This window comes from Bidens hawaiensis, unplaced genomic scaffold (assembly GCF_021521415.1).
Source record: "Bidens hawaiensis isolate Kalapana, Puna unplaced genomic scaffold, B.hawaiensis_p1.1 tig00040155_1, whole genome shotgun sequence".
NCBI lineage: Eukaryota > Viridiplantae > Streptophyta > Magnoliopsida > Asterales > Asteraceae > Bidens > Bidens hawaiensis.
Genome location: NW_027505654.1, coordinates 26,875 through 50,526, shown reverse-complemented (window position 1 = coordinate 50,526; position 23,652 = coordinate 26,875). Strand labels below are relative to the sequence as shown.

Sequence of the window (23,652 nt, the reverse complement as noted above, 5' to 3'; positions counted from 1 at the left end):
GTGTGTCAACGTCTTTTGCTTTTTAAAAATTTTATAAGATATACAGCTGAGAGATAAGACATAATTTGAAGAAAGTTCTAAGTTTTTGGCTTAATATAATTATGACAGAATTACATAAATTTTCCTTTATCTTTCATCTAAATTTCATTCGCTGCTCCTGATCTTCAAAATTGATTGTTTTAGTTCTTTACGTTTCAAAATCCTTCAGCGTTTGTCCTTTTCGCCTAACCCGGTTAGATTTTCTCGTTAAGTCATGTCAGCTGCTACTCACGTGAGGGCAATACGGTCTTTTCAGCTATCCTTCAAATTTTCCCCAATATATACCCACCCTAACCCCCTGACCGTTCAATAATTCATCTTCTTCATCCTCGCTATTCGATAAGTTAGGGTTCAGCCACAAAAGACCGATCATCAACTCCGGTGTGTGATTCGGGCTGGTTCGTACGTGACACAAGCGAAGAATATGACCTCGATGATGCATACGGTAATGTTGCATCTTTCGCTACAATTTGTAACCCTTGGTGACGATTAACCGTTGATTAACTTAAAAAAACTTTTTTTGCAACCTTATATCCTAATTATTTCAGTTTGTGCTTGCATACTTGTGGTAGGTTAACAACACCTCCAAACCGTACCTATGTTGGAGGGTAAGGTAATGTTTGTGGACTTAATAGACATAGACAAGTTTTCAATTCATGAGCTTGATCTGATGTTGGATATGTTAGGCTACAATGAGACAATGCCAATGTACTACCAGTTCTTGCATCCTAAAAAGAACTTAGACAATGGCCTTGAACACCTAAGTAGTGACAAAGATTGTTTGGAGTTAGCTACACATGTGGAAGAGCATAAGCTCATCCATGTTTATACCACTCATGGTATTAAAAACATAAAGGAATTGTTTACCTCACCAACTAAGTCTAAGTCCATCACTATTGAAGAGATTGATGAACCTAGGCCCTTTTCTATTGTGCCTTTAAAGTTAAATGAAGATGTTGGGCAATCTAGTGGGGCTGGGCTGGATGCTAGGCAATCTAGTGGGGCTGGACATGATGTTGGGCAATCTAGTGGGGCTGACAATGAGGAAATAGATGTTGGTCATTTTAGTGGGTTTGGAAATTGTCACACCCCGACTTAGGGCCTGGGTGCGACGCCCGTTAGTTGGTATCCGGTTTGAAAATATATCAGAGTTGCGGGTTATTAGCGGAAGTCTTTTAATAAAATATTCATTTATAAAATGTCAGGTCAGAATACCCGTTTTGTTATTTCAATACCTGTTATTTCAAAATATGATTCTTTACAATATTTAACTAGAATATCTGAGCCATCACATCACCTCTAATGACTATGTCTCTAATCTTCTATCAGTCTTGCATGTCAGTTCTATTCTTTATAGTTCCCTGAAATGTGGGGAAAAATACGTCAGCACACAGCCGGTGAATGACACTGACTCAATAATACCAGTGTGTAAACAATAACAATACCTTTGTGTCAATACTCATTAGGCACCCAACTCAATTGGGTTACAATTACCCTAAGTACATGTACAATTAATCATATACACAATATCATTTCTCTGATCAGTCCCGTAGACTACCAGAGGCATGTTTGATGATATGCATGGCCTCGGGGAAATCCGAGTCACCATGTATGTATGGATCCAGACACATGTATACTCTTAATTTGAGTATGCCCGTTTCTCATTATTGTATCACAAAGTTTTAAGGATTCGTAAATCCTATGTAAACAGTTCAGACTCTAAAAGAGTTGTAAAAGTTTAGGGCGTATTCACCTTTTATGATTGTAATCAGTTTCTGATACTGATTCCTGTATATTGATCAGTTTCGGTTACTAACCCCTGTCTGTAAATCAGTTTCTGTTACTGATTCCTGTTTCTGTTTTCAGCTTTCAGATTGATTGATTGGCTGTTATCTCGGACCTATAGTACGAGTATAACATTTGTATAAATATCTAGATCAACGATCTAGCTTCAGACATGTTTTGTATAGCTGTAACCTTGATAATTTATTTGTACAAAACATGTGGACATTTAGTCCCTTTGTTTATTTATTAATTATATATCAGGTTTCTTCTTCAGGAAGAAACATTTATACCAGGTTTCTTCTTCAAGAAGAAACATTACTTTACTTGTGTGAATGAATAGTATTTTTCTTAATCATTAAGAAATACTATTTAACTATAACCTTTGCATATAACTGATTACATTTCTTAATCGTGAAGAAACAATAATTTAAATATAACTCTTGCTTATGGAAAGTTATATTATGTTTATCAGTAATCAAGGTTTGGGCTATACCCCCGACTATGGTCTAAGCTTTTATTATAATAATAAAATAATAACTTAATCAGAACCCCTACCTCGTACGGGTGTTTGGAGTTAAATGCCTATGACTGATCGAGCAGCACCTCTACTCTATATCCCATACTAGAGCTTAAACTGTCAGAGCTTCGGAGCTTGGCACGTTCCACGAGACCGGCACGCTAACCGAGGCTAGTGTGTGTGAAATGTGTGTGAATTTTTGTGTGAAATGAAATGCCGTGAGCCTTCCCTTTTATAGCCGAATTTGGGATCCATCGTGTAGCGCGATGGTCCATTGTCTTAAGCCATCGCGTAACGCGATGTCAGAGAAACGATGCGTGGCTGCTGACTCAGCCCTAGCGTCTACCACGTGTCCCCTGGTCGCGACACATGTTGCTGCGTCATCACAGGCCGTCGCGTAGCGCGATGGTCTTGAGGCTGGGCTCATCGCGTAGCGCGATGGGTTCCAGAATTCAGATTTTTACTTTTAGTCCCTCGTCTTTGATAACTTGCCACTTCTTGATCATACTTCCAACTTTCAAAAATACTAAAGCGGCCCTTATGCGGCGATGCGAGCGTGCGAAGTGCAAAGTGCGCCATCAAAACACCACATTACGCCCATCGCCCGAGTCCGTGTCCGTGTCCGTGCGCGTCGAGTGCTTCGCACCCTTCGCTAGAACTATGGAGAGTGGTTAGCCACATTAAAACATTTTTATGAAAACTTGCTTCCTTATAAAGAGCTTCCATTTCTTTGTTTGTTTCTATGTGGGATGAAAGTATCTTTTCCTTATTTATACCCATGGAATGCTTCCCTTTTTCTTCCATCTATCCATGTGGGATGGATTTTCCTACTTCCTTAAACATAAGATGCTTAATCTTTCCTTATCTCATTTTTCCCATTACTTGATTTTGAGGTTATTTTAATCCTCCAACTTTCAAAGTTGGAAATTTTAACCCAAAAGAAATATGGGCTTTTCCTAGATGTTACAGAAATGACAATCAGGATATAGATATTGGTCAATTCTAGTGGGTTTGGGAATTATTAAGAGGATGTAGACATTAGTGAGCAAAGTAGGCTTGGGAATGAGAAAGAGGATATATAGGAGAATAGGGTTGACAATGAGGATGATGATGATATGTATATTGTGGATGAGGAGAGTAACATGGCCTGAAGTGGACATGAGTGAATATAGAATGAATGTTAATACAGATTTTGAAGACGGGGATGATTTAGAACCACTAGATTTTTGTGAGGATGTAATAGACAATGACAAGTTTCTTAGTGGGCCAGAATCAGATGAGAATGAGACCGGCAATAGGAAAAACATGTTGCACAGTATAAGAAGATCAAATGAAAATATGTCAAACTTTTATCTTGGCCAGGTATTTGGAAGAAAAGAAGAGGCTAAGAAGTTGATTAGAAAACATGCAGTTGAAACTAAAAGGTTGATTAAAATCAAACAAGATGATCACATAAGAGTAAGGACAATTTGTACTGGTTCTAAGCCAGACTTTGAGGTTGATGATTGTGGGGTGCATGTTGCTAGCCAACAGAAATCTAAATACAAAAAAGGCAAAGGGGCTGATAAGGAAAAAGGAAAAACTAAAGGGGCTAGTGGGAACAAAAAGACAAAAGGGAAGTGGCTAGTGGCAACAAGACCCGAACTAAATGATGGTGGTAGGGGCAAATGGACAAATTCACATGTTTATCAATGTCCATGGGTCTTGTTTCTTTCCAAAGTAAAAGATTCTCAAAGTTGGGTTGTTAGGACATTAAATACCAACCACACATGCATTCAATCAAGGAATATATGTTCTTGCACATCTACTTTTCTATCTGAACAGATGTTAGAACAGATTGAAGAAAACCCTAACATCCCTGTTAAAGCAGTTCAAGATCAATTTAGAAGGAAGTATGGTGTTGCTGTTCGTAAGATGACAGCATACAGGGCCAAGATGAAAGCAAAGAAAAAAGTTGAAGGGGACTACAAGAACAGTATTCTTTGCTTAGGGATTATGCTGCTGAGTTACTTGATAAAAATCCAGGTAGCACTGTTAAGATTGAGGTTGAAGCACCATCAGCTCATGAGGCTACAACCAGACAGTTCAAAAGGATATATGTTTGTTTGGCTGCTTTAAAACAGGGGTTTAAAGCATTAAACAGGGATTTGCTTGGTCTAGATGGTGCATTTATGAAAGGCACCTTTCCAGGTCAGATGCTTACTGCAGTGGGTTTTGATAGCAGCAATGGAATCTACCCTGTCTACTATGCAATTGTGGAGTCAGAAAGTTTTAGCTCATGGACTTGGTTCTTAGAGCTTATGGCAGAAGATCTGGAAATAGGAAGCAATTCAAGGTTTACTTTCATGATTGATAGGCAAAAAGTATGGAATTAAAGGTTCACTTGCTATTTGTCATTATGTTATCTGTTAACCTTTGTTTATGTTGAACAGGAGCTTCTTCAAGCCATTCAAACTTTGTTTCCTTGTGCTAAGCACAGATACTGTCTTAGGCACATCCATGAGAATATGAAGCTTGCAGGACATAGAGGTGTGCTGTATAAAAACATGTTATACAAATGTGCTACCTCAACAACCAAACCTGAGTTTCTTACTGCAATGAATGAGTTAAAGGAGTTCAACAACAAAGCACACTTGTGGTTGTCAAAACTAGCACCTCAATCCTGGTCCATGTCACACAACTCTGGTTAGTATTTAAAGACTTTAGCAATAATCTGTATGCTTGTGATACTTATTAGACTGTCTGCTTATAATCTTGTATAATCCTTTAACAGGATTGGCAATTTCTAATGTAATGATTAACAACATGTGTGAGGTATACAATGGCAAGATTGTGGAAGGCAGGGACAGACCCATCATATCTGCACTTGAGTATGTAAGGGAGTATTTAATGAGGAGGATTGTGACTGTGCTTGGGATTATTGATAAATGTGAAGGCCTGCTAACACCTAGGGCCACACAACTGTTTTAAGCAATCCAGAAACAAGCAAATCATTACAGTGTGCAGTGGAATGGAGGGGATCTATATGAGGTGAGTGGAAAACCTACTGATCCACGTGTTGTGAATTTGGCAATGGGGACTTGTAGTTGCAAGGACTGGAAAATTACAGGTATGTTGATTATATTTGGTTTGAATTAATTGTATCAAGTTGCCTTGTTTATATGAAGACTTATATTTGGTACAGGTATGCCCTGCAGACATGTTGTGGCTGCATTTTGGTTCGTGGCTGCTAATGGAGGAAGAGTGGGGGCATTAGAAAGTTGGGTTCACCCGGTGCACACAATGGATATGTGGAAGTTGGTTTATTCCTTTAAAGTAAATCCAATAAATGGGATGACCTTGTGGACAAAATGTGAGGCTCCTACAACCATTGTAGCACCCCAAGCATCACACCATGGCATGCAGACCTAAGAAGGCATGAAAGAGGTCAGTTGTGGAAAAGGATGATATACCAGCAACTGGCAAATTGACAAGGAAGAACACCTTTGGAGCATGTAGCAGGTGTGGGAGCACTGGCCATAATGTGAGGACTTGCATAGGCCCACTAAAAAAGAAGGGAAAAAAGGCAGCTTAATGGGATCTTGCTTCATTAGATCTTCATTTGATTATGCTGCTTTAGTAATGTCTTTTGATTGTGTACTTTGAACCCTCTAATGATTTTGTGTATTTTGAACTTTGTGGGAGCACTTGACTTTATTAGGTATTCTAACTGGTTATGGTTAAGTATTGTGAACAACTTATGTTATGTGAATTATGAAGTTTACGTTGATTTGGTTATGTTTGAGGTTGTGTTAAACAGTTTGACTTGAATAAGTTTGACTTTTGAGTTTGTGTATTGCAATTGTGCACCAGAGTATGACAAATGGTTGTGCAACAAAGTATGAGTGTCAGGTACAAACTTGTGCATTGTAGCACTTTCATTAAACTACAAACTGTACATCATGTTGCTTGGAGATACAAAAGAGATACAAAAGACGTGCACTTTGCACCTACAGCTTAACCTAAACCCAACCTAAACCGACCCCAAAAGACGATAACATCCAAAAGACAACTTAAACCAACCCCACATCCAAAAGACTACCTATCAACAGCCAAAACCACAACATTACTTGTCTGCACCTTGAACCAAAAGAAGATACAAAATAAACCCTATCCAACTAACAATCAGGAACTTCTTCAGCTTCTTTGCGTTGGATTCACTTGCTTTCACTTTCCCGACAAGCCTTTCATTCGCAACTTCAAGGTTGTCCTTCACCCAAAGCAAGCCCGGAATGATGTCAGCACATCTTTGACACTTACGATCGTACCAACCACGAAAACACATCTTGAATTCTGGATTTTCACATAAAAACAAGATTTTAGACAAAGAATGTAAAAAACCCTAATTATCGTCAATTACCTGGTCAGGACACGAATAGAAACGACGACCAGGATTTCTGCCCGTCCACGACGTGAGGATGATCACCGTTTTCCCACAATTGCAGAGAACCATGGTCAGAACATTTCTGGATTTTCGAACCCTAGGTATTGTCGAAGGTGAGTAAATGATCGGTCAGGGGTCGTTATATATTGGGGAAAATTTGAAGGATAGCTGAAAAGACCGTATTGCCCTCACGTGAGTAGCTACTGACATGACTTAACGAGAAAATCTAACCGGATTAGGCGAAAAGGACAAATGCTGAAGGATTTTGAAACGTAAAGCACAAAAAGGATCAATTTTGAAGATCAGGGACAACGAGAGAAATTTGGACGAAAGATAAAAGACAATTTCTGTAATTCTTCATCTAATTCTCAAAATGATGATGTTTTTATCTCTTAGTAAATTATGTTTTTGGTTTCTTTTAGGTTGAGTAGATTTCTGGATGAATTGAGGATAACCGAAACCCGACCCGGAAAATGGCCGAAACCATACTGAAATTATATATTTTGGTAGGATATTCAATACAATTTCGGTTTTGGGATTGGATTTAGTCTTTGGACTAAAAATCCGAGTTTGCCACAGAAAAGAGTGGAAGCGAACAAGGAGAGGAAATGGACATGAATGATGAATATGAAAACAATTTAGTGGATTCGAAAAGAATTTTAACATACGTACAAATGGATGTGAAAAGTATATACGATGGGCATTAATGTGACAACTAATTCCAGTTTACTTTCTATTATAGAATATATTAATTTTTTAAACATCATCTCAAATGTAACACTGTGAGATTTTTCATTTATTATTACACTATGGTCGTGTGTCGCTACCACAAGGTAGAAAACCCTAATATGTAATATATTTATATAGCCTGCAATTTTCTCATAATGAGAGCATAGAGCAATAATAATACATCCTGGTTGCAACACGTGGATATAAATCGGCTTACACCAAATCGAGTAAATTCTTGTGTTCTTACTTTTCTGTAGTTTGTGTGTGTGTGTGTGTGTGTGTGTTTGGATTTTGGAACATGATCCTAACAATACTCGCAATACATTACATATACTTTTAATATATAAAGGGCAGAAGCTATCAATTAACTATTAATAACTATTAACCATACATTACAGATTTGTTGTTGTGGAAGAATGTCATCATCATCATCATCATCATCGTATTCAGTATATCCCACCAATAGCAAAGCTATGGTAGGGTCTGAGGAGGGTAAGATGTAGACAGCCTTACCTCTACCCTATAAGGATAGAGATGCTGCTTTCGGTGAGACCCCCGGCTCGATAGTAGTTTTGCATCAAGCCTTGGACATAAGGCACATAGCACTCAATCATCGGGACACCGGATGATCGGTGCATGTACCGTTGTCTTTCGGCTATCAACGCCACTACATGATGCCTGATTAACCGTCCGTCACTTTTAACGTTATTTTCACGAGATTAGTAAAATAACGTCAAAATTAGTGCAATTTCACTTTTGCCCACCCGAGGGTTTACACATATATAAATCATATGTGCGCACCACAAACCATCACATAAGAGCCCTTTCAAATTCTAAACTTTTTAAAACCCTACATTGTTGTGAACAATATAGGGTTTTAAAAAGTTTAGAATTTGAAAGGGCTCTTATGTGATGGTTTGTTGGTGTGGCATGTGGGGTGTAATGGGTTGGTGGTAGTGATCAACATTTATGTATTCACATTTGTGAGAGAAGCTATGCATATGAAGTTGTATCTTGTGCTTCTCATGTGTGTACACTGCTAACGTCATGTTACATCTCTGGTTATTGACAGCTGTGTGTTGGTGCTGGTATGGGTCATTATTTTTTTCTTGTTTTATACTACTAACAATTTGGAATCCACCTTCGCTCTCTTTCTCTACTTCTCTGTGTGATCGTCTTCTAGGTCTATCAACCGTCATTGTCTTCGTCTCTATAATCCATAGGCGTATCACTGTGTTAGAACCTAGAGAGGGTGATTCGAGAGAGAGGGGGGGGGGTGTTTGCCTGTTGTTGCTCGCGATTCCCGACAGTGTTTTCATCGGTTTCATCAGCTTTGGCCGACGAATGAACACTATCGGCCGTCTATAGCGACGACGAAGGTGTCTCTATTATTTGGAGGCACAATGCTACCTCTTATCTCTCTCTACTCATCGGTGGTTGTTGTCGGGCTCACCCTAGGCGAAGACGCACGACGATGGAGGTGGTGATTGTTTGTGTGTTGTTGCCAGGTTCCAAAACGAACTCTAGGCGAAAGTGCAAGACGGTTGTGACGGTGATTGTTCATGGCGGTGGTGGGTTCTTGTGTGTTGCTCCGACCATCAGCTACAGTTGTGCCATCCCACACACCCGTCACTTTTGTTCCTAATCACTCTAAGATATATTTTGTAACTGTTGTCTGGTTCGATTTCTGGACCCTTGGTGGCAGTGATTTAGGGTTGGCGGGGCCGGCTTTGAGATAGCAAAAAAAATTTTGGGCGGAATGCGAAAATTTTTTTTGGGCCTTAAGTAAAAGGAGTATTTTGTTGGGTTTAAACAATTTAATTTTGATATGAGTTTACTTGTTTATAGTTTTGATTGTGTAAAAAACTTTTGTATAAAGATAGGATTAAACATGTCTCAAATGAGACTAGAACCTATAACCTTTTGATTGGGAGTAATACCCTTTGCAACTAGATCAAGCTAGTGGTTATGTAATTGAGGTTAAACACTAAATATATATATTGTTTTAATAAAAATACGTATAATTAAAAAAAATTCGGGCCTAGCGGGGTGTCGGGCCTGTGGCCGTCGACCACCCGGCCACACCTTATGGCTCGGTTGGCGGTGGTCTAGTAGAAGTTTGCAATGGTGATTGTTTGCGACATTGGCCGATTTGTCTATGTTGTTTTCAGTTCCATCCGATAAGTATACAGGGTGATGATGAAATAAAGGGCGAGCAAAATTGGTCTTTGTATTGGCTTTGTAACCTGGTGGCAATTGTTTTGCAAATGTGATTGCAGCCATGATGGATTTGAGCAAGAACTTTTGTTGGTAAAGATATGAGCCTTCGTTTTCTTTGTCGTTTGTGTGTGGTAATTTTTTTTCCGCTTTTTTTGCGTTTGATGTTTCAGGTCTGTTGTTTGATGTTTCAAGTCTGTTTTCTTATTGTGTTTGTTTGGTTTTGTATATGCTAATTTGGCTATTTTGTTTTCTTAGGTTTTGAATTTTTTTGTTTTTTCTCCAAGCATTCCATGTAGATGTGCACTATATGTTATGTTGGATGTTTTTTATGTCATTCTTTTTATATGGTTTCCATTCCATAATGCTGATTCATTTAGGCTACCTATATATCTTCTTTTGTTTGCAGCTGCTAGTTGGTGGTGTTTCATATTTTGTTTTTTTGTTGGCTACCTATTATTTTGTCGATAAATATGTTGCATGATTTCATTTTGTTATGGTTTTTCTAGAGTTTTTTTTTTAATTGTGTTCACTGTACATGTACCATTATCTGCTTGTGTTTGAAGTGATAATAAATATGTATCCTCATCTTATTTGTTATTAGGTAAGTGTTATTAGTTTGGATGGTATGTCAAATAAATGTGGTCTTGTTTGTTCCGTAGTATGTGTCATGTTTTAGTGTCTTTAGTTCCTAACAATGTTTTGTATTTTTTGAAAAGTTTTGAAATCTAAGTCGAAGCACTTTCATGTGTTAAGTGGTATTATCTTTTTAAGTTCCTTTTTGTATACAATGGTTTTGTGGTGAACAACCTAAAGTCAAAAGGAAATCATTAGCTTCAAACACTTGAACCCACTTTTATCGATTTTAAAAACATTAAAAAACAGCTGACCTTCCCCCACAACGCATGGGTAAAAGTACTAGTTTTATTAGTAAAAAAAGAATTTAACAAATAAAACTAAACATAAATATTTTATTAAAAACCATAGCCATAAAGCTACAAGAGGACTAAAGAAAGGGAAAATTCCTCAAATGGCTATCTTTTATGAACGCTTTTAAAAAACAGTCAAGGTTTTGGAAAAATTTTCGAAAATGGCCAAATTATTTGGTTGGATCCGATGGAAACAAGAACTGATCCAACGGATTAGTATAGTCAATCAGATATTGATACGTATTCAAATTTTCCGGCATATCAAGCGCTTTTTTAAGTTATATGAAGGATTCATGTTCTAGACGATGTAATAATAAACAGGCGGATCCAACAGTTCAACTCATGCTTCTGTAGGGTCCGATTGTTTAATTTGTCCGTCGAACCATAAATTTTCAATTCAGGGGGTTTGATTTTGAGTTCTAAAGTAAAAGTTGAACACTATGGCTGTGTTCTTCTCGAAAAACTAAGCAATTTACTTGATTTTGTGGAGAAATAAGAAAGACAGAGATGGAGATTGGTTATGGAGGTTCGGGTTTGAGAGGTAGAAAATGAAGAATTCCGTCAGATCCATTAAAAATTCATTTGGATCCGACAGTCCTTTAACGATTTCGTCGGATCCATTAATATGTTGACGCGTGGCGCGGTTTTAAAGGTCCACGAATTCCACAGGACGATGTTGAAATTCCTCCAGATACGACGAAAAAATGGCTATTTTGTAATGTTTTCACGCCATGGCCAATGTTGCTTCCTCCTGAAATGTCCATGGTTTGTGTGAACAATTGCTTAAGTCGATCCGCTCGGTTGATTTTTTTGTTTTAATTCACATGGTTGTTTGGATTTATAGCTGTAGGATGTAAGTTTTCTAAGGGGGTGTTTGGGATTGAGTTTGAAAAATGCTTATTAGCTTATTGGCTTTTTTAAAAAGCCATTTTGAAAAGCCAGGATTTTGGTTTTTGGAAAACTGCTTTTTAAACCTTTCAAAAAACTAAAATAGGAAAGATTTTTGTGATTGCCAAACACATTTTAAACTATTGGCTTTTTAAAAACATCAATAAACCAATAAGCATTTTTCAAACTCAATCTAAAATAAAGAGACAGATGGGTCGAAAATGGTGTAAGTTTTTGTTTGTTGCTTGGAGTCGGACCCTCGGTGGTGAGAGTTCCACTTCCTCTTGGGATCAGAGGTTCGCTGCTCGATTCCGCGCGTAGTTAACATACCCGCACGGACCGTATCCCTTGTAAGGGTGATGGCCCGCGCTACCGCCTCATCAAAGGTTGGAGGCGCTGCGGCGTTGAGCGGAACCCTAACAACAGGAGGTAACCCAAAGATATACCTCTCGATCTTCTTTTCCTCCGTGTTTGCCATGTCTGGCACCAACTGGCAAAGCTCGTTGAACCGGTTGTTGTAGGCGTCGATATCCGTTCCTACCATGGTGTGGTTCCAGAATTCCTGCTGCAGACTCTGGATTTCTGCGCGAGAGCAGAACTTTCTCATCATCATCTCCTTCAGCTCCTCCCAGGTTTTGTGAAGAGCAACTTCTCGCCCCAAGGTCTTCACTTGAAGCTTCCACCAAGATGAAGCTGCTTCTTGGAACATGCAGGTCGCGTAAAGGACCTTCTGGTTCTCACTACATCCGCTAATGGAGAGAACTGTCTCCATCTTGTCAATCCAGTTGTAGAGCCCAATGGCCCCTTCGGTACCCTTGAATGGCCAAGGCTTACAGGCCATGAATGTCTTGTAGGAGCATCCTTTGTCCAAGGCTCCTGATTCGGGTTCTGGGGTCTCATTCTGACGACCCTGACTTGATTCGGCCTTGCTGGCCTCATGTGTCGCGATCGCTTGCGCGATTATTTCCGCGAGTTCCTCGGGTGTCATGGTAATTCCCTTGGCTTTAGTTGGAGGCATTCTCGCTTTAAAAGAGAATGAAAATATATTAAACTTAGCGCATTTACTCTGAGCACATAATGTTCTTTATCTTTATTCACTAGACACTGTGTGACCCGTGTTCCTAAGTGTGTGTATAGTTTCTTTTGAAAATATTTTCTTTGAAAAATATTTCATGCGATTCCCCAACGGTTATAGTCTAGGTTAAAACTTATTTTCCTAGTTCGCTATAACCAGTGCTCTGATACCAATCTGTCACACCCGGCCCTGAGCGGCGGAAACAGCCGGGCGCGCGCGAGTGGGGATTGATAATTAAGCACGAGCCATTGCAAACATTCAAAGTAAGATTTTCATTGCGCATGAAATGTTTAATACAAATACATTACATTGTTTAAAAATTACATAAAAACATCCAAGTATAAAAACTGTTGAAGATTTCCACGCCGTATCCCCTTGCGCGGCGGGAACAACCACGCGCATCGAAGGGATAGAACTAAAATCTTCCAAAAAGCTAGTTTTAGATGTTCAGCGTGAGGTGCTCTAAGTGTGACTCCATGCGCTACCTAGTTATCTCCTGAAAGACACGTAAAAACATTTGAATCAGTATAAACTGAGTGAGTTCACAAGTTTTAGTAACTTGATAAATCGTATTGCATCATAATCTTGATAAAAATCATTCTGAAACATAATTCTGATAGCATCATTAAAACACATGCTTGGTAAAACATAGTTCTATCAACACATTCTGATAAAATCGTCCCGCGGGTTACGCGCGAACATTTCTGGGAACTGTGCTCGTCTGTGTAAGTGGCGCTGCCACTACGAGCGAAACAAGTAATACCGTCCCGCGGGTTACGCGCGGACACATCTGAAAAACCGTGCTCGTCTGTGTAAGTGGCGCTGCCACTACGAGCGAATAATACCGTCCTGCGGGTTACGCGCAGACGTTGTGCCGGAAAACAAGGCGCTCGTCCATGCAAAGAGGCGCGACCCCTACGAGCGGGCTCAAACCCATAGTACTGCCCCATGACCATACTAGGCACTCGTCCATGCAAAGAGGTGCGACCCCTACGAGTGGGTGGATCAAACCAGCAGTCCCTACCCTTAGAGTTCCAATGGTAAAGTGATCACTTACTCGAATTCTGGCGCACATACATTGTAAACCAAAGATAACCGTTTGCATTGCTCATCATGAAACATAATTTAAACATAATCGTTTACATAACTTGTAAGTATACCATGATAAATCGTAATTTAAGTACGTGTCCCTCGCCCCGAAAACAGTTTAAAAATAGTGAAAACAGTGAAAATAGGGGCTGTGAGACTCACCTGTGGTTCTTGTTAAGGGATTAATCGAGATTCGGGTTTTGTTGGTGTTGGCCTCGGAATTGAAGGTCTAGAATGCGATTAAATAACAAGAAGTATATATATTAAGATCAAGAATTAGGAGAATATAAGGGTTGGAAAGCAGATCTCAAGGTTATATTCTTGGCTTACCTGGTAACAGGATCGGAAACGAAAACAACGGATGCTTGGGAGATGATTAGTGCAAGTTGCAGTTCTTAAGAGAGAAGTTTGAAGTGTGTTTTGGGTGATAGTTTAGGTTACATATTTATAGGCAAACTCAAGGGAACACAATCCCTTGCTTTAGGGGATTGTAATCTTTTCATATCTAGGTGTAATGATGATAAGGTATGGAAATTATTATTATTTATTTAAAAGTGGAGTAGTGGATAAAAGATTTTGATTTGATTTGGTCAGGACATGCAGGTCTGGGGTTGGTGAGAATAGGGTGGCTGACAGTTGACTTTTCATGTTACAGTGTGCTTTTTCAGGTACTTTTGTCCGTGTACAGTAAAAAGTGGAAAATCTCTGAAACACGCTACTGTTTCCTTTTGGGCGGGAGTAATCTCCTTACGTCTGGAGAATAGACTAAGTGTTCTGTGCGTATCACTTTGTGCGCATAGCTTTCTGCGTGAAGGACATTTCTTTGCTGCGGGTAGGTGCGTAACCTTCTCGCAGTTAGGACATTGAGTTTCATTTGTAGATTCTCCAGGTGGTCTTGGTATTTCAACATAGTGATCAGTTATGTTGAAGTCAATTCCATCTTGGAGCTTCAGACAAACTAGCTCTCAATGTTCCCGCCATGCGGGGAGGTTAGTTCCCTTCCGCACGCGCATAAACGATTTAGGATGCACCCGCCTTAGCATCATGCGGGATGGTCAACCCATTAGACAACATAACGTTAAGGTACATGAAAACATAAAGCCAAAACATTCGCGCATGGCGCATATAACATATGCCCACGCTGGTTCTTAACATGGCGCGCTCGCGCAGGGCGCACATAATATGCCCGCGCTGACTAACATGGCGCGCTCGCGCAGGGCGCACATAACAAATGCACGCGCTGATTCTAATATGGCGCGCTCGCGCAGGGCGCACATAACAAATGCACGTGCTGATTCTAATATGGTGCGCTCGCGCAGGGCGCATATAACAATTACCTAATATTTAGGTTGATTACTTGGTTTAAGGGATTGGGAATTTACCGGGTGTCACATAAACTTTTCAGGTTCATCCCACAAAATAGGGTCCCTTTGAATGGCCCATGCATTAACCATCAACATTGTTCCACGAGGTACCGAATAGCCACCAATTGTGATATCTTCGAAAGCTTCACGTGGAAGTAGTAAGGGGAGAGTTGGGTACAAACATAGACTCTCATTTATAACATTTTGAAGGTAACTTAGTTTACCCAAATCGGTTTCTTGTAACAAACGTTCAGAACCAACATGAGCGTTGATTTCGTTCTTGATCGTTCGCATAGCATTCGGATTGCTAAGCAACACCATCATAGACCATTCCAGTGTTAAGTACGGCGTTTCTGTACCCGCAATCAACATTATCTGAATATATTAAGAGATAAAGGTGGTTAACATCCTATCTAAATATTCCAACAAGATGTTAAGATTTATGATTTCTTTTAGCGATATTATGAGTAACATTAATTATGTATAAAAATAATGAGACAGTACTAGTAGCTTAAAAAAGAAAACAAATATATAAACAAGCTTATCTAAAACTCTAAATAAAAGTAAAGACTCCGTTTTCAGGGTCACTTCCGAACTTCTCAAACGTACGCTACTTGGAAACATGATAATATTTCCTTGTATTCCATACTTACCTAATATTAGGGTTGCTTTTTGGTGTTTAATCACTAAGGCGCTGAATGTGTTTTTTGTTTTAAAAAGCGGTTACCTCTATTACTAATGGAGTGAAGTTTGAATTAATATTGATGTGTAGACTTTTTCAGAAAACATAAGATACTGGATACGTAAGTATTTGGCTAGTAGGTTGTTAGAGACGGATTCAGTAATTTTTGTTATGGGGGACACAAAATGGATCATGTTAAAATGGGTCAGGCCAATAAGACCAAGGCTAATTAACCATTTTAGAGGCCCAAAGCAAAATAAACTTTCAGGGTACATGAAAAAGTAAATTGGTCTTTTTACACACCACCCTTCAAAAGTTAGAATATATATTATATTTCATATATATAATTAAGTTGCACTTAGACCCGCCTCCTTGATTATTATACACTATCACCAAACATCACGTTCATTATCACGACCTTCAGTAACGGAATCAGAAACTTTTAATCAGATAGTCGCAATATACTTTTTGTTTATAATAATCAGAGGATCACAAATTATATTTTCAAAAAGACATTTTTACATATAATGATACTAATATTTTTTGACAAACTAAAATTATATATTTATAAATTGTTAAGTAACATATAAAAATAAAAAGTTTATATACAAAATACTATTATTTTAATAAAATGACAAAAATAAAACTCTTTTTTAGATCCTCAATCTTGAAGCCGAGTGAGACAGCAAGCTTTTTTAAAAGAAAAAAACAAAATATTGATTTAATACTAAGCCTTTAGTTAAATAAAGTTAGGTTTACAAAATCTGCACAAAATATAAAAAAGCATTTAAAGCAGTATTGATTTAAAGTATTCAGTTTTCATCTTCCCCATTCTCTCTCTCTCCTATTCATATCAATAGCATCACTGGATTGTTGTAGACAAAACCTCTGTAAATCCGCCGATAATGGTAACCGACGGTGGACATGGACTGGCGTCGAACGGTGGGCACTTACTGATTATTGAGTAATAATATACTAGCGTCTGCCTGCAAACGCGGCACGCCGGCAACCGGACGGTGGGCACCGGCCCACCCTAGTTATGCATTAGATCCGCCTCAGTACGTTGTTCCATCCATTACTTTTTAACGGCTAAACTTTTATATTCTATAGATTTTGAACCTATAATCTTCAATTTCATACCAAAATCATCTTACCATCTCATCAAAGTGTTATTAATAACGAAGAGTATTTTTTTTATTATATTTAATGTTTTTGTTCTTGCATTTTATATCGTTATAAAATATAAATTATATGCATTATATCATGCATATTAATTATATTATATTATACTATATTATATTATTTATCATAAATTATGTAAATTATCTATATATTATATATAATATGAATTATATAATACTCTCGAATACTATATAATTTTGTATAATATCAAATTGTATAAATACTACATAACATAATAAGTTATTTCATACTATATAACATTATAAGATATTTGTATTAAGTAATTTATTATTATATGATATTATTTAGTATTATAATATTCTTTATTTAATTAACATTATATTATATGAGTTTGAATTTAATTACATTATAATATAATATTAATTCTAAATATAATAAAAAATATTTTATTTACATTAATTTTATTTTGAACGGCAATTTTTCTTTTAATTCTTGTTATATGTGAGACTTGAACCAGAGATCTGACCCTTTTAAACCCAGATGTTTAAATGTTTTGCATTAATTATAAACACGTTATGAAATATTAAATAAATTATAACATACGTAATATATATAAAATGTTATATAATATTATCAAATATTTTAATAATATACAAACGAAACTATTTAATAATGTAATATATAATATAGATGTTATACTACATATTATTTTTTTAACGACAAACAAAATTTTATTAAAACACTCAAGCAAGAAGCTAGAAACACCAAGCTCCACTTTGTTATCATTAAATTTATTAAAAAACACTCTTAGTAGTTAGCAATGAACAGGAGAACCTAGCTAGTACTGAAACAGACCTATAATCATCCAAGCTCCACTCCGTTACTATTAACGATCTCTCTTTTAAAAACAAAAAGAATTTAATTACCCCTTGTGATCAAACACTAAAAAACAACCATAATTCTCTAAAAAGGGTCACACGTTAAAACATTCAAACTTCGCCCCATTACTTACTAACGAGTAACGACCCCTCTTTTAAAATAAAAGTAAAAAATTCAACCCCTAGCTAGTCATTAAACAGAATAAAGAAGCCATGCTTTAAAAAAAATTCTCAAAAGTGTGATTTTATGTAAACCATTTTAAAAAGGTGATTTGGAGCATTCTCATCCAACTCCTCACATCAAATGAGGGGTGTTTTTATAATTTAGAGAGTAATTTAGAATGTTGTGAGTGAAGAGTTTTTATATTTTAGAAAAAGTAGTGATTTTTCTGTATATTTGAAAAGCTACTGTTCACTCCCTATAATTTTTTAATATATTTTGAAAGTGGTCGTGAGTGAAGGAAAGAGAAAAGGTAATTATAAAAGATATAAAAATTATTATTTAATTAAAATAGAGAGAAAAAATATAGTAAGTTTTAGTATAATTTTTGATTTAGGGATAGGAGGTGGAATGAGAATCCTCTTAATTACTAAGTTCTTGCAACTTTGAGGTGTTTCAAATCATCTAAAATATTACAAAACTAGAAAGTAACAAAGTTTTACCAGCATTAAGCCTTTTATGATTTCATCAGTATAAAGCTCGGGCTGTTCTTGCTGCAAAACAATCAATTTATCCACCATAATTCCCGACTCGCCGCTCCCAACACACCGACGCTCATCTATAACATCATCAAGAAACCTATCAACCCTCTTCATTCAACCAATCATCCTCTTCTCAACACCACCAACACCTAGCCACCCTAAAACAGGCACAAAATCTCCAATATTTTGTGTACGCAAGAGCTTAAACAACTCCTCCATCATATCCCGAAACTCGGACGCTTGCTTTAGATCATTGATATTAACATGATCTCCATGGTACCTCTTTCCCATAATAGCCATTGTTGTTATGTTATTCAAAAGGTCTCTAAACCAACACTTAAGATCCACTTTGTTTGGTGATTTATTAATAATTTGCTTACACATAAGTTTAACTTCATGTTCGCGCAAATGTGTGGTTGCGTCGAGCCGGGTGGTTGATAAGAGTTCAGAGGCAGCCACCCGACGTAAGGCTCGCCAAAGGTGGCCATATGGGGCTGCACCCATGGTGGTGTAATCATAATTGAAGTGTTTAGCGGAAGGTGTTAATGGTCGATTGGCTAACGCGATGTCGTTTGTTTTGGTAAAGCATTCTTCGACGAGGGACGGAGAGGTGATGATTACCGCCCTTCGGACACCGAAACGAAGCAGCATCACAGGACCATGTTTGTGAGAGAGGGTAAGTAGGGTTTCATGGAGGGGTTGTTTAAGTAGGTGGAGGTGACCGAGAATAGGAAGTGATGGAGGGCTTGGTGGTAGGTTAAGGTTTGATTTGGTTATTTTTTTGGTGATCATATAGATGATTATAACAAGGGAGAGAATGAAAAGGAAGACATTTGTTTCCACCATTTTTTTAATCTTTAGTGAGGTCTTCACCTATGATGTTTCATATTTATATTGAAAAACTTCCATCAAGGGATGCAAAAATGTCTATTTAATTTTATGAATAATTATGTAATATTTAATGTATGTTTTGACGTCTGTGAGAGTACATTGATTTATTCAATTATTTGACCATTATTTTTGGTAACGGAAATGCCGGTCAACTGACTAAGGAAATTGAAATTTCAAATAATTTCTTTTTGGTAAAGTGGTCAACATGACAATGTCAATGTATTCATAAAGTCAAAGATCACTAATTTTCTCTATATATATGCGGATTGTTTTACCACTTTAATAAGCTATTAGGCTGAGGGGTGTGGAGCGCTAGGAAGGGCGCAAGAGGCCGGACGCTTGCGCCCCGGGGCGCGAGCACCACACCACCGAGGCGCGATAGGGGCGCGAGAGGGGCGCGAGAGCGGAAAACGAGGCAGGCGTCAGGGTGCTAGCGGCTGAGAATGGCGCAAGAGTTTTCTTGGAAAGGGTGAATAGCCGTTGGGGGGTGTTTTATTTAAAAAAAAAACGTTTTTTTTTTCCTATATATAATAACAAACCCATATCAAACCCATTTCAACACCCATATCAAACCTATTTCCAACTCGATTTTGTTTCTCTGTATTAAACATATATCAAACCCAAACCAATATCACATACCACACCCAAAACCCGAAATCACCCCATCTTCCAAACCTTTTTTTAAAAACATGGCTGGAAATTGGTACCCAAACCTAGAATCAGATTACAGTTACGACGATTTATGGTCGGCACCGGACCAACCGATGTTTTATTCGGGGTCGCAACAACCATCCGGCTTTCAACCATCCAACATACAACCGTCTCCTAACTTTGTAGTTCCGGAGACACAAGAACCAGAACCAGAAGGTGAAGCTGCGGGACAAAGAAGACGCGTCCACCGGAAAAAACAAGTTGCAACGGACGGGTCGGGTTCGGCTTCGACCGGAAGGGCGAAACGGAAAATCACTCCGTGGTCATCGGATGAGAAGGAAGCCCTGTGTCGGGCTTGGATAGTCACTTCTGAGGATCGGCGTTGCGGTAATTGTTTTAACGTTTTTAAAAATGATTTTTAATAAAAAAGTTACCAAAAAAAGTTAAATGACTTACAAATTTATTTATGCATTTTGCAGCGGACTACCAAAAGAGCAAGGTCTTTTGGACAAAGGTTAGGGAGACGTTCTATTCGCTCGTTGGGAGTACAGAGCGGACCGCCGATATGATTTCGGGTCGGTGGACCGAAATCAGAAAATTTGTCGGCTTGTTTAATAATCTGTTCAACAGGAACGCCGGTCGTATGAGACCAAGTGGCAGTGACGATTTGGCGGTTTATAATTTCACTGTCGAAGAGTGGAGGCAGGAGTGCCTGCGGAGGTATGGGACGGTGAAGACGTGGGACGATGTAAAGGTGTGGGAGAGGTTGAGAAGGTGTTCTAAGTGGGTTGAGCTGGTGGCGCCGGACGTTGATGCGGAAGTAGGGCCGAAACGGACTAAAACTAGTTCGTCTGGAGCGTACAGCACTTCCGCCGGGTCGGATTGCCGGGTTGGATTCGACCTAAACGTTGCGGGGGAGGAAACGTCTTCACCGCCGAGGAGGCGGCCATTGGGAAGGAACGCCAGGGGGAAAAAACCGGCTGAGGGGGAAGCCGTAAACATCAACGATCTTGTTGAATCCCTCAATAAATTCAACAAAACCATGGAGGTGGTCTCTATTGACAAAAAGGAAAAAAAAAGAATGAGAGATTTGGACTTCCTTGCAAGAGACTTCAGCCACCTAAATCCGGTCGACCAAATGCTGATGGAAAAACAAAAGGAACGTATCCGGAAGAGGTTGATCGAAGAAGACGAAGCCGAATAATAAGAATAATGTTTTTCTTTAGTACTTTAATTTTTTTTATATATTAATGTGTTTTTTTAATTAATGTGTGTTTTTTTAAATAATTTCTTGTTTTTTTAATAATACGTTTTTTTAATACATTTATAAAAAAATAAACCGCTCGCGCCCCCTCTCGTGCCCCTCCACACCATGGCCCGGGGCGCTATCACCACTACCAACACCCATCTTATCAAGTTTCTCTCTCTGCCACACGTCACAATATTATTGGCTGGCGCCCCCACTCACGCCCCCTCTCGCGCCCCCCACACCCCTCGGCCTTAACTATTAACTATTTACATTGGGTGGAGGATTTTATAATCTATTATGGTGGTGGCCTCTCTCTCACCCTTACGTCTTTCACGATCTTTTTTTTTTCATGTTAGTGTCACGTCATATTGTTGTAATAATCATCTTTAGACTTTGAAAAGACTATCTTTCATCCTAATTTGTATTTCAACCATTTTAGTTTTTTTTTATTTAACTAATTTAATGTAAATTACATTCAAATAAAAATAACATAACATTATAATAGAATAACATTCAATTAATTAAAAACATACAAATTAAAAACATTAAAAATTAGAGAAAAAGAAAATGATAATAAAATAAAAACTAAATGAAACATTAAAAATTCTTTAACTCGCCGAGCCTTGGTAAGTCGGTATTCCATATATGCACAACAAGATTAAATCGTAAAACAAAATGTGTTTCTCGGTTATGCAATAGACTAATGAAATTTCCGTCCGCCATATTGTTGTTTCGAGGATCGATATGTGTTCCAATGATATAGCCCTACCCTCATCCTATATGATCATATTGTGTAAAATGACGAAAGCGTACAATATCTTTCTTACTTTTCTAGGATGCATTTGTTGCACCAATACTCGAATTATTCCCTATTTTGCTTTCAAAACACTAAAAGCCTTTTCAACACCTTTCTCGTCACTTCTTACGCCTTTGCAAACTTCTATTTTTTTGTTCCACCAGAAATTTAGGGATTTTACAAAGACTACCCAAAGTGGTTATATACCATCTACAAGGTAGTAAACGAAATCAAAATGATGCCCGATCACATCAAAACAAACACCTCGGTGTCATCCCATGCATTTGTTCGTTGCAAAAAGGCAACTGATATAGGACATTTAAGTCGTTCGATCCGACGATACAAAAAAATGCATCTCATATTCATAAATCTTGCAAGTCATTGCTTCGAGGGATATTGTTGGTATTTATGATCTCCTCGTATGAATTGGTCTCATCACTCCATTGGACAATTCCTCCAATCCTATTGTGTACAATCGATGCTTCCTATCATCACTGGAAATCCATGGACCATGACCATCATATCAAGTTCTATGTCGTGACTGGTTGGTCTACACAAATATTATTTTTCGTATAATTAAATAATATTGTCACAAAAGTTTTGTAAAGTGTCACAATGACGTTCTTTCAGGCATAGCTAGTACCTCATCGTAAGCGTCAACAACAACCCCGTATGCTAGCTGGCTAATTGCGGATATGCATTTTTTGAATTGTTGAGAACTCCTTTTTGGATCTACCATCGTAACATTTTTGAAAGTATTCAAAGTTTGCCTCCATATCGGCAACAACTTAAAAATAGCCCCTGGGATATACGCCTGAATATTTGTTTATTGAAGTTGGGAACTTCAACAAAATAATCTCTCATTAGTCGTTCATGTGCGGCTTCGTGATCTCTCTACGCTGAAACTTTTGTTTCTTTTCGAGGACGACTTGCTGCTTGTGCGACTAGACCAAGGAATGCCATGGCATTTTTAATCATCCTTGCTTTCAGAATCGGAGCTAGACGAAGAAATTTAAAAAAAAAAATCCATTTCTTTGTTTTGAGAAGATTTTTGGTTTGGTTTGAAAAATGTATAAGTTGAAACAAGTCCATATAGATTCTAACATCAAGAAGCAATTATTAAAACATTAGCTAGACAGGCTAATTTTCTATTTAGTAAGGCCAAACTTTAATTATAATATGTGCCATCATGGTTGAACATGGCTTGCAAAAGGCTTGTAATGGCTTCAATTTTGCCATGGACAAGCCATAAAAAGCAGTCATGTCGATCTCCTATAATAATTGGTAGTATAGGAAATAAAGATGGCATTTTTGTCTTGTTGTATTATCATATCTAGACATTACAAGCCAAACTAATTATGCAAGAAAGATACCAAAATCCTATGCATAACGAAACAACAATATTAACTTATTAAGGTAACAACATGATTAATATCCGTTCCTATAGTATTTAGATCTACCAAGTCTTAGCCAGGCGTTCAGGCAGAAAACAACTGTTGCATATAAAGAAAACATGATAACATGCATACAACTAGGGGTGTCAATCGCGTCAGGTTGGCAAATGGGTTTGGAGTCGGCGTGTTCATCTGCATGCTATCTTTGCTT

At 38.0% G+C, this 23,652-nt stretch overlaps 1 protein-coding gene and 1 pseudogene across 1 annotated transcript; one reads left to right on the top strand and one right to left on the bottom strand.

Annotated features, from left to right (window-relative positions):
• The first annotated feature begins 3,514 nt into the window (after positions 1–3,514).
• On the top strand, positions 3,515–5,752 carry LOC143614532 (uncharacterized). The gene is made up of 7 exons (XM_077087945.1): positions 3,515–4,060; positions 4,166–4,316; positions 4,367–4,704; positions 4,774–5,026; positions 5,115–5,248; positions 5,348–5,450; positions 5,526–5,752. The coding sequence occupies exons 1-7, from the start codon at positions 3,515–3,517 to the stop codon at positions 5,750–5,752; spliced, it is 1,752 nt and encodes a 583-aa protein (XP_076944060.1).
• A 9,327-nt stretch (positions 5,753–15,079) lies between these two features.
• Positions 15,080–19,306, bottom strand: LOC143614531 (cytochrome P450 81E8 pseudogene; annotated as a pseudogene).
• Between the last annotated feature and the right edge of the window lie 4,346 nt (positions 19,307–23,652).

Coding starts and splice junctions, on each gene's coding strand:
- LOC143614532 (XM_077087945.1), top strand. CDS start 3,515: ATGAATGTTAATACAGATTTTGAAGACGGGGATGATTTAGAACCACTA. Junction 4,705..4,773: donor TCATGATTGATAGGCAAAAA/GTATGGAATTAA, acceptor TATGTTGAACAG/GAGCTTCTTCAAGCCATTCA. Junction 5,451..5,525: donor CAAGGACTGGAAAATTACAG/GTATGTTGATTA, acceptor TATTTGGTACAG/GTATGCCCTGCAGACATGTT.